The sequence below is a fragment of the Parus major genome, chromosome 20, assembly GCF_001522545.3.
Source record: "Parus major isolate Abel chromosome 20, Parus_major1.1, whole genome shotgun sequence".
NCBI classification, from domain to species: domain Eukaryota; kingdom Metazoa; phylum Chordata; class Aves; order Passeriformes; family Paridae; genus Parus; species Parus major.
In genome coordinates, this window is record NC_031788.1 from 942240 (window position 1) to 953360 (window position 11121).

At 50.8% G+C, this 11121-nt stretch overlaps 1 protein-coding gene across 1 annotated transcript; it reads right to left on the minus strand.

Moving 5' to 3' along the window:
• Positions 1-3498: 3498 nt before the first annotated feature.
• On the minus strand, positions 3499-11116 carry RAB5IF (RAB5 interacting factor; the record flags this gene model as incomplete). The annotated part of the gene is made up of 4 exons (XM_015647125.1): positions 3499-5249; positions 5852-5981; positions 9326-9429; positions 11015-11116. Coding segments are annotated over 4 exons (378 nt in total), but the record flags the coding sequence as incomplete, so codon positions are not given.
• Positions 11117-11121: the final 5 nt, after the last annotated feature.

An 11121-nucleotide genomic window follows, 5' to 3' on the forward strand; every position in this document is an offset into this window, starting at 1 on the left:
GCTCCGCCGGTGGAGCCGGCACGGCAGCCCGGCCTTGTCCCGGGTGCTGCGGGGGCAGCCAGCACCGACACCCGGGATCGGGCACGGCTCCAGCCGGGGCCGCTCCATGGCCCGAGCTCCCCTTCGCCCTGACCCACCCAGGCGGGAGCAGCCCCGGCCCCACCGCAGCAGGTGGGTTCGCGTTCCGGGCCAAGCCTCCAGGGAGCTGGATCCGACATTCCTCAGTCCCACCTCTAGAAGGCTGGAAGAGTTTTCCAGGGAATGTGCATGGACATTATGTCGCTGCCACGGCCAGCCCGTAGCGGGGGGCTCGCATGTCACCCCTTGCCACGGGACAAGGAGGCACCAGCACCACTGGGACCATCAGCAAGAGATGCCGTGACATTGCTCCAGAGCAGCCTCTGCTCTCCCTGAGCCTGCTCTCTCTCCATCGCTGGCTGCTCATGCGTGCGGCCCTCCGGGATGGGAGCTGGAGACCGTGGTTCCCTCTGCAGCACCGTGGCTTTGGGTTGGCGTTTGCAGGTGCCGCTGGCCAGGCTCACCCGGCACTGGTGGCTCCCTGCTCCTGGCTCAGGTGTCGGGAGGGGCTGAGGCTGCTGGGCACAGGGAGCCAGCACAAAGCCGGCAGAGCCCGAATGGGGACACAGGAGCAGCCGTGCCTGGGGCAGGCCTGAGCTCTGGTTACCGACAGCTCCCATTTGGCAGAGTTGTTGTGTATTTACATACATTGAGAGGCCTGCACTGCATCAATGTTTCTGAGATCAAATTGGCTGAAACATTTAAATTTTCCCCTATGCTCCTTCTAGAGATTGGCCTAAAAATCACCAATAAAGTAACTGAAAGATGGAAAATGTTTCTTTCCATGGTCCAAGTTTGTGAAAATTCCTTATCCTTGCAACACTGGCCTCTCTCGACTTGGCACACACACTTGGCTCTTTGGCTGCCAGATCTGAGAAATCCATCTACTGCCTTAATGTATCCTGGACATCTGTTGTTTTGGGAGGCAGAGCATGTGGAGTACTGGGCTGTTTGGCTCTGGGGAGGTCACCTGACAGGCAGGTGTCCTACTTTCTCATCCTCCAATGAGCCAGCTAATCCCCTGCATGAGCAGCTCTGCTGGTTCAGTGCTCTTCAACACAGGGACTTGTAAATCTTCCTTTGCTGAGGCACTGGCAAGGTTTGGGTTGTGCCTCCAGCAGCCTGAGGACATCATGGCCATTGCCAGCTATAGTAAATAAATAGGAACAGGGACAGGAGCAGGATAGTTTGGCTTTTGAAATGCAAACCAGTCTCAGCCTGCTCCACTTGCAGGCATCACTCCAGTTTCCCCATCCCCAGCAGCTGGAGGAGTTTCTTCCCCACCACTGCATCTTGCCCCACCCCTGGCCAGGAGCTGTGTCCATACTGCATCCTCTTTCACCCACTGCCTGGCAGAGGATCAACCCACTAAGCCAGCCTCTGCCTCTCTGGTGTTTATGACAAACCTAAACCAATTGGCTGTGGCAGGAGTATCCATCTCAGCCTCTATGGCCTGTGACTTGCCACCCCCCTCGGTCATGTGTGGCTCCAGCCTGAGCGGCCCCTGTGGTTGTGGTGGGGCAGAAGGTGAGAGCCCTGGTCAGGGAAGGTAAATGTGACTCTGTCCTACCACACATCAGATGCCATGGGCTCAGAAGGAGCCACGCTGGGGGCACTGGAGTCGCTCCTCAGAGCTGTGGGTCAGCAGTCCGGGATTCTCCCCACGGGTCAGCAGGAAACTCCTTGAGGCTGAGAGCCCTCAGCTCATTGAATAGGGATTGTGCATTCCAGGGTACCCTTCTAAAATCTAGAGAATTTGTACAGTGGGGTAGTTCTGACTCTACTTCACAGCACAAATCTGTATTCAAATGCTGGCTGAGGTTTATCTAGTTTAATTGGTTTATAAAAGAAGTTTATCTGAATATATTGTCTCAATGTTACAAGCTTTGTGACATCTGTGGGCAGCTGAAAGCGAACAGCTGTGAGCACAGCCTTTGCAAGCTTGGAAATCAACCTGGGGAACTGCAGAGATGGTGACACCCCATGAAGGGAACAGAGGCTCCTTGGGAGGTGCTGCCACCCCAACAGGCACTGCTCAGTGCCAGTGGCAGGTCTAGCTGGGCTCTGACAGCTGGGACTGGCTGGACTTGAGATGCCTGGGTGCACAGCCACCCTCCAACACCCCTTAGCACCCACCCCAGATTTCCCCCTTTAACATCCACAGTAACTTGCACTAATTTCAGCACATTCTGTGCCTGGAGCCCAAGGAGCACCAGACACTCCTTTAGCAGTTCCACCACACAAAACACTGCTCACCTTTCAGCAGGGTTAGGCCAGGGGATACCTCTCTCCCTCCTGCCAAGGACTGGCTGCTCTTTGCTGAAAGCCAAGGTGATGTTCTGCAGGTCTGCAGCTTAGCAGGGAGCTCCACTGTGGGCAGTGCAGCCTCTGTGTCAGCTCCATAAGGATACAGCTGCTGCTGGAACTGCTCTCCAGTGCAGGAAGGATGCTTTTCTCCCTGAGCTGAGGCTTTACGGTAGCACTGATCCCCACCAGCCACTGGCTCTTTCCCACCAAGGAGTGGAGAGTGCAGAGCAAGCTTGTGCCAGTGCAGAACTCTGAGGGCAGGGGTGCTGCCAAAGCCCTGCTCTCCCACAGCATTCCCTGCTCCTGTCCTCCCAGCACCAAACCATGCTCTCTGCTAGACCATTTCTGTGTCAGTCTCTCAAATCTCTACAAGTGCCTCCTGTAAGTACAGTTCTCATCATTTGCAAGATGCTCAGCTCCCTTCTTCTGGCTCCAACATTCTCTTGAGCTTCTTAAAATTAACTCCTTCCTTCATGAGCAGGCACCAAAGATTTAGTTCTCCTGCTGACCAGCACAGGGGATAACAGCTCCTACTTAAGGCACCCCTTAAAACAGGAACCTGAAGAGATAAAACCTGCAGCTGAGCAACAGCAAACAGTAAATTCTTTACAAGGAGCCTTAAAGAGATCCAAAGGGCCAATGTCTGTTCATGGTCATGATCCTCCTTGGTTCAGGTTCAGCTTCATTTCCAGTGGAATTGCACTGAACTGTCCAAGAACTGAGCTGCTGGGAGCACAGGCAAGCAAGGAACAGAGCAAAGGGTCACGGAAGCAGCTCTGCACTTTCTCTGCACATGGTACAGCAGTGCTCCAGGTCCTGCTTCAGACCACACCTGAGCACTCTGGCATGAGCAGTGGCCCAGTGAATCACAGGGCAGAGATGTCACTAAAGGGGCAGAACAGCTTGAACAAGCAGCACAGCTTAGCCTGCTTAGCTGAAGCATGGATCTGAGCATTAGCTACCACAGCAAATGCTTCTGGCCTCTTCTTAAAGTGCAGCATGAGAGACCCAAGAATACAAAAACCTTTACAAAAAATTCCAACTCTGAAAGGAATCCCATGCTCCCACCATTTTACAAAACATCAAAGACCAGAGGACACAGAAGCTGCACAGTGGATTATTCAGGCAACATTTATTAGAGCATTTCAAGTATACAATGGTTTTACTGATGGCTGTAAGCAGCTAAGATGCAGACAGATGCCAGCAGGAAAGGGTGACCTAGAACTAGCAGGCTATGCAATTCTCATGGGAAGTTAATAATTTCAGCTGATAGGAGAGGAAAAGAAAGTAGCAGACTAAAAGTTTGGGCAAGTTTGGGGATAGGGAGGAGAAAATAAAGAAGCTTTTATTGAGATAATTTACTTAAATTGGCCACTGACAAGTAGCAGAAGCTGTCTGCTATTGCACTCTTCCCTTGGCATCCCAAGGACCGAAAATAACCAGGGCTGTTTCTTCACCAAGAACAGACAGATTTTCCCTGGTAAGAATGGAGGCTTGTCCTGACTCAGCACTTGGAGATTGAGATCCCTGGCTTTGCACTCCCAGTGAGAGCCAGGCTGTGGCACTTCCACCAGCAAGGAGGCAATGCAGGCTTGCAGCAAGAGCACACTAAACTACCAACCCCTCACTATAAGGCAGCATTAGGTCGGGACTCTTTTTGGGTGCCTGAGCTGTTTAGAGAAGCAAGGACCACATGGCAACAAGACTACAAGGTCCTCTGACAATAACAAGGACTGTGCGTGTTTCCCAAAAACTATTTCTGAAAGACACGTTCTTAAAAAATATCTTAAAGCAGAAACTCCCCACTGATGCACAAAAAGGGCATGACTAGGGAGGGACTGAGCTATGAAGTGATCAAGCACCTCCCAAACCAGAGGTTGTGTACTCTGCCCAATTTGCAAGTTGGTACTTCTGCATTTAAGATAATAGCTGCCTTGATTGTGTTTTAGTCTCCTGCATTTATGAACAAAGAGCAGTTGATTTCAAGAGCTTAAAACCAAATTGAAACGCTAACATTTAACAGGGTATCTCCAGAATGACTCCTTCGAGACTATGAAGCTCTGAGGTATGTAATGGCAACTTGGTAGTCAGGCTGGCAGAGTGCAGTGGAGCTTCTAAGCCTCCTGAATACATCTTGGTTCACCAAATGAATCAGTTCTTCCTAGCAAAATCACTTAAAAATTTGTCTTCAGCAAAAAGCATTTAAAAATTTTGATCGACAACTGATTTGCAAGTAAAACAAAAAAAAAATAAATATTAGAAATGGTAACAACACAGTCTGTTTAATCAAATCTGATCTGGTTACTACAAAAACATACTAAGAACAGCCACCAACTCATATCCTGGGTGCTGCTGTGCCTTCTGCCCACATACCTACAACTGCTTTTGAAACACTCTTTGTCTAAAGGACAACCATGGAAGACAAGTCAGGGTTTAATGGCAGATTTCAAACAAAAGGGCAAACATACATTAAATTAACAGATTCAACCTTCAGCACACAGGAGTTTGATAAGAGTTACTGGCTAGAGTCAGAGAAAGTTTCAAATTTGAACAGTCTTGAACCACTTCCAAAAATTCCAATGGCTTTTTAATAGTTCCAATAATTCACAGATATATAAAACAGAGACAGGCTTCTTCAGCAGAAGACTTGGGGCTCTTCCAGGCTACCCAGACCACTGGTACAGAGGAGAGCTGGTTCGACTTCCCCACTTTGCCACCAGTCCACTAAAGACCAGGATTTATTAAAAACCTTCTCTATTTATTGACGACTGATTTAACAGTTTTATTACTGTTTTATTCTGATTTAAATGCTGCAGACTGTGTCAATCGTAGTGGATGGCAGTATAGAAGATTATCCAAACAACCTGTGGGGAGGAAAGGAAGGGAAGGTTATTTGGATGCCTCTGGAGAGATCCCAGACACAGCAAATGAACCTCAGGTCTTGCTCTCAACAGGGGACTGAATTCCAGCTTTGCGGTGATCTTGGAGAGATCTTAGGATCACCACTTAGCACAAATGGTGGCATTCAACTTGTCTGCAATCTGGGGTGCCCAGCCTTTCCACATCAAAATCCCACCACAGCTCCTCCAGGGATTTAGAGGGACCAGCTAATCAAGTGCTGTGATCAGGTACTTGGGGCAGGGGAGTAAGGGAAAAACAAAGACACCCAAAACACCAGTCCAGGTGTAACTAGTTCTAGATGGAATGGAACTCCACCAGGATATCTGGGACAGAGGATGGGAGTGGTTGATGCATCCTTTACTACAGAGAAATCTGAGATGTCAGCACTGTATTTCACAGGCAGCAGCCATCAGGTTTTGGGATTTTCTTTCCCAATTATTACCACTTACTCAATGGTGTTAACACATCGGTCTTCCCTCACCACTTCCCCTGCTCTCCTTCCAGGTCTTCAGAAAGTGCACCAACACAATTAACAAATCATCTTAAAGACAGCAAGATGCATTACCAGAAACAGTGCAAAAGATGTCATGAATCCCTCCTTTGTTAGCTCCCATGTCCCACCATATTCCTCCTCATCTATCTGCTGGAAGCTGCTGAAGTAGAGGTACAGAACACCAGCATTGATCAGGCAGAATCTGCAGGGAGAGGTTAGGAGCCATCATTCCAGTGGCACACGCTGCAGGTATCCCACATGCCATACAGTGAAATATCTTTCATCCACAGCAGAGAGAAAGCAAAGAGGAATTCTTTTCCTGCAATAGTTCCCAGGCAGCTTGGTCATTTCCTCAAAAGATCCCCCCCAGGTGACCTTGCCAGGTTGGGATGAAGTTCACCTGACAAGGCACAACCTACTCCTAGTAGGGCTCAAGAGGCAGAAGTCAAAAGCTGGAAGTATCCTCAGATCTGCAAACTTGCAGGTTCTCCTGTCCTGCAGATCGACAGCAGTTCTGCCCCCACAGAGAACCTGTGTGTACTTCTTGATTCTGAGGTGGCTGAGAGGGAAAAGTCACCTCCATGCTCAGGGTGAGAGCCCTGTGAGCATTCCAGGACCAAACCAGGGAGACTCAACAGTGGCCTTGGGCCCCAGCACTGGGGTCCAGCCTGAGACACCTCAGTGCTCTCCAGTCTGTGCTGCAGCAGAGTTTATCCTAAAACAGGATTGGCTTTACAACACCCAAGCTTGGGGCTGGGGCAGCCTGGGCAGGGACAGGACCATGTCCTGCAAGGAAAGCTGTGTGGGAAGGGTGGGATGACAACACACACAGAGTGGGGGAGCAGCAGCAGCTGGGGCAGCTGTGCCACTGCACAGCACAGAGAAACCCCACACACACTTCCAGCACCTTTTGGTTTTCCATTGTACACCAAATCCCTCCTGTTTACATTTAGCACAGGAATTGGCTTAGGTGCCTGAAGGTGCCTTGTCAACTAATGGTGACTAAGTGTGCTGGTTTTGCATTGATTGACATTTGGGGAAGAAGTCAGAAACCACCCACGGAAGTGATTTCTTTGAGAGAAGCTGCTGAGAGCTTCCTCTGTGCCTAGGACAGGCCAAGAGCTGGCTAGTTCTGAGAACTGACAGCATTTTGAAGCATTTAGAAAGTAGATCTGCCTCTGTGAATTCCACATTTTAAAAGCCACAAGCCCAGGAACTCTCTCTCTTTGCTTCCAGCCTCAAAAGGTAAACAGAGCTTTAGTGGGGCCGGCCCTGCTCCCCTGTAGCCTGTGCGGCCTGGGGGGGCCTGGCCGGACCCCAACAGCTCCCGGGTGGGGGATGGAGGCTGGGGGGTCCCAGCCCAGGCTGGACCACGGCTGCTGCCATCTCACCAACACTAAACCCCCCCGAAGCCTGCACTGACAGCTCCAGGCTGAGCCAAGAGCGGCCGCCCCTCCCAGCAGCTGCCGGGCTGAGGGAGGCACCAGCACGGTCTGAAATCAATCGCCGTGACTGCTGTGGCTATTGCCTACAACCATCTGCAGACCTGGCAAGAGTTAACCCTTTCAGTGCACAGATGAGGCCTGCAGACCTTGTTCCTCTCTCCAGGGAGAGAAAAGGAGTGATGACACGTAGAAAGACAACATGAAAACATCGAGGTCAGTGAAGAAGGAGTCAAGTCTCAGATGGAAGGAGAATGAGGAGACGCTGAATGAGGCTGAAAAATTCTTTTAGTAAGGCCATAGAGATGCACAATGATATACTAGAATATCTCCTTTAATTCATGAGAGAGTATGGGGGGGATGAAGTATTCAAACTGTAGATGTGAGCAGAGGCATCCATTGATAAAGCCAAGCAGATGTTGGAGTAGCTGTGATCCCATGAGAAGCTTGAACAGAGAGAGATGTGAGGAAGACCCTTTACCCCCAGATAAAAAAGAAAACCTCTGTTCCCAGAGATGATCACAGACACAGATGAAGGTTCAAACCTTTGCCTTTGAACAACTCATCCTTAAAATAATACTCCATGAGTTCATGGCCCATGGACACACCTCTAGGAGGGCTGTGAAAATGGGAGGAATTTCATGATGCAGAACTTTTCCTGGGCAGCTGCTATTCATGGAAATGAAAAGCCACCACAAAACTGTTTCTTGTGGAGAAGTCTCCATAGCATGACAAGAGAAAACTCCTCTCCCTACAAAAACTGATTAAAGACTATTGTATAGCTGGTACTGATTTAACATCCCAGGTTTTTCTATCTATGGTGTCAGCTGGGAAAGGAAAGAAGTTGGGTAGGGGGAGGAAAGGTGTTCTGGAGGTTTTATTCTGATGCTTCTTATTCTTATGGTCCTGTTAATAAAGTTTCTTTATACCTTTTAAGTTTTAGGCCTGTTTTGCCCTTCTCCTAATCCATATCTCACATCAAGAAATGAGGAAGTACCCTGGTGACTTTAGCCAGGGCTGAAAATCCACCACATTATTTGGTGCATTGGCCGGGAAACTCAAATTGGCAAATCTAAACCACTACACTAAGTAAGAACAATGAACTCTTCCTGGGGCCATTTCAGATTTATGTTTGTTGTAGCTAACTGGGTTCCTGCTGAAGCACCTCCCCTCCTCATTCCTGCCAAAACCAGAACACTCAGACGAGGGACAAGATGACAACTGAATTGTCAGAAAAGCTAAGAAAGAAAGTCAGAAAGGCTAAAAAAATGCTGTGAGGCTGGAGCTTGACTATCCAGATCTTGGCTAGGCAGAGATATTTGTAAACAAACAAAGACTCCCCAGGGTAGATCCAGCATCTTCCCAGAACAAGTGTGCAGAGAGCAGGGCTGTGTCCCCACCTCCTGTCCCCTGAACACTTCTAAGCACGTGTCAGTGCCAAACAGATTTTCTCTTCATAGCTCACTACACCTTTCAGACACCTCTGGGGAGGTGACCTGGCTCCCATGTCTTCGGACTCAATGCACACACCCCGTTCAGGCACTGCCTTCCCCACCCCATGGCTGAAAGAGCCATGTCAGGAAGCCAGGAGTGCTGCCAAGCTCTGCTGGTGCCACTGTGCCAGTGCCACTGTGCCTGCTTGAGACCTGCAGTCTCTCATGTTCTGAACAAACCTTTTCTTCTTCACAGAGCAGCTGCCCCTCTTGTCTGCTGACAGAGCCTCCCGTCTGAGCAGAGCTCAAAGACCAGGACATCCCCCCCATGGACGCTCCTTCCTGGGTGACCACACCAGGCAGCACACTCCCAGCCCCTCCCACACATGCAGGACACACACAGCAAGTTCCCTTCTTCTGCCACTGCCCCCTTTAAAAACAAAACAAATAATAATTTTTAAAAGTATTTAAAAGATCAGGCATGATGGACATGTTATGATTTGGATGAACTCCATGGCAGCCAACAATGGAATGAAACGCTGGCTGTGAGACACAGAGCAGGCAGAGCCTGCCTTTAGCCAGCCCAGTGTTCACAGTACAGCCTCAAACACGCTCCCAGGCCAGGCCAGAAGTGGGAAAGAACACGAGACAGAAAAGGAAATAAACCTTACACTGCTATTCCCACGAATCCCTTCAGTGGAACTACTCCCCAGATGATTCCCAAAATAACCGCAATGATCTGCCGGAACCAGTAGATCACATCTAAAAACTCGTCCTGAGGAGATAAAGCACAAGAAAAATTTTGGCATTTATTATGTTTCATTTTTTTAAAGTATCACACAATTAACAGGTGAAAATTCAGCATACTGAACACTTAGTTCTCCACTCAGAGTATAAAATATTGCACTCAGAACAGATAAAGCAGCTTTGGTCATCGTGTACCCTGGGCTTCTCTGCTTCCACATTAAACACACAGCTTTGTCCTCCAATGGGCCAACTGCAGAGGCAAACAAATCTCTAGTCCCCTTACTTACTAAAGGTGCAATAATAATCCCCCGGAATAAAAGTTTAAAGAACTTTTATGCTTTAAGACTGTCCTCCCCACTCTGGCCCAGGCCCTCCTGCACCCGAGAGCTGCTCCAAAGCACAGCTGTACCTCACTCATGCCAGGAGAACTCCTGAGCAGCAGGGGTGTGCCCGTTCCTCTTTGTCCAAGGGCCCACACTCCTGCAGCTACCGCAGCCTGGAAGTGCTGGCTCACACTTTAATAAGATTCACTTCAGCTCACATCTCTTTTCTCAGGACTGGGATTGTCTCAGCATGCCCCCAAACACCAAAGGCTTTGTGATCTCCCCAAAGCCTGTAGGATGTGCCAGATGTTCTACTCTGTGTGGAAGATGTGAATCCATGTCAGATACAGATATTTCTCCCGGTCACTGCATTTGTCAGAGAGTTCAGCTTTCAGTTCACATCCTAGTTTATCAAAACATTGGCACAGCTGTCCGTGCTTCCCTGCTGACTCTGACATTCCGGCTCCATCTGCCAGAGGCGAGGGGGCAGGGACACATGAGCCCCACCAGTTCGAGGAGCAACAGGTAAGGAAAAAGTGACACAGATTCCTGTTTGTCCCCCAAGGAAACAGAGCGTGCCCCTTCCCCACGCCAAAAGCAAAGTCAAAACCAGGGAGCAGAGACCCTGGAACGCACGCTGTGTGCCCAGGCCGTGGAAGGGCTCCGGATCCAGCGGGATCCCGGGAAGGAGCCGGGAAGCAGCGGGAGCGCCGGCAGCTCGTGGCCGTGCTGCTGGGAGGCAGCAGCAGAGAGAAGCACTGAGCAGGAGCACTGCAGCACATGGCAGACGTGCACAGGAAAACTTTGGAAAGCGGATTCTATTTCGGGTGTTCCTTGAACTATACAAGGGAAATTTTTATTTAATCCGAGAGGAGTTTTAAACCACAAGCCAAAAGTAACTGAGGTATCTTAACGCTGTATTTCCCTTGGCTCCACGCCCAAAGAGCAAAGAGCTGGCTGTGCTCCGGCGCCTCTGCCTGCGGGGCACGGGGGATCGGGAAACGCGGCTCCGGTGATCGGTGCGGCCGCACTCCAACACGAGCATTTACCCCACGACCACGGCCGCCGCTCCCGGGGGCTGCGGGCACGGGGCGCTGCCGAGCCCCGCCACGGCCCCGCCACGGCCCGGGCGCGGCACCGGCCCCGCGGGTCCCCGCCGGGGCTACAACCGCGCTCAGGGACGGCGGCTCCTCCGGCATCCCCGCGGGACGGAGCCGCCGCACCGGGAGCGTTCCGGCCCCCCGAGCTCGCCCCTCAGGGCCCCCTCTGGTCCCGCCGCCCCGGTCCCACCTTGTCGTGCCAGGCGGAGTCACTGCGCAGCGCTTTGCCCCACACGGAGCCGCGCCCGGCCGCACCGCCGTTGGCCACCGCGTGGTGCTGCGGGTGCGGCGGCTCGT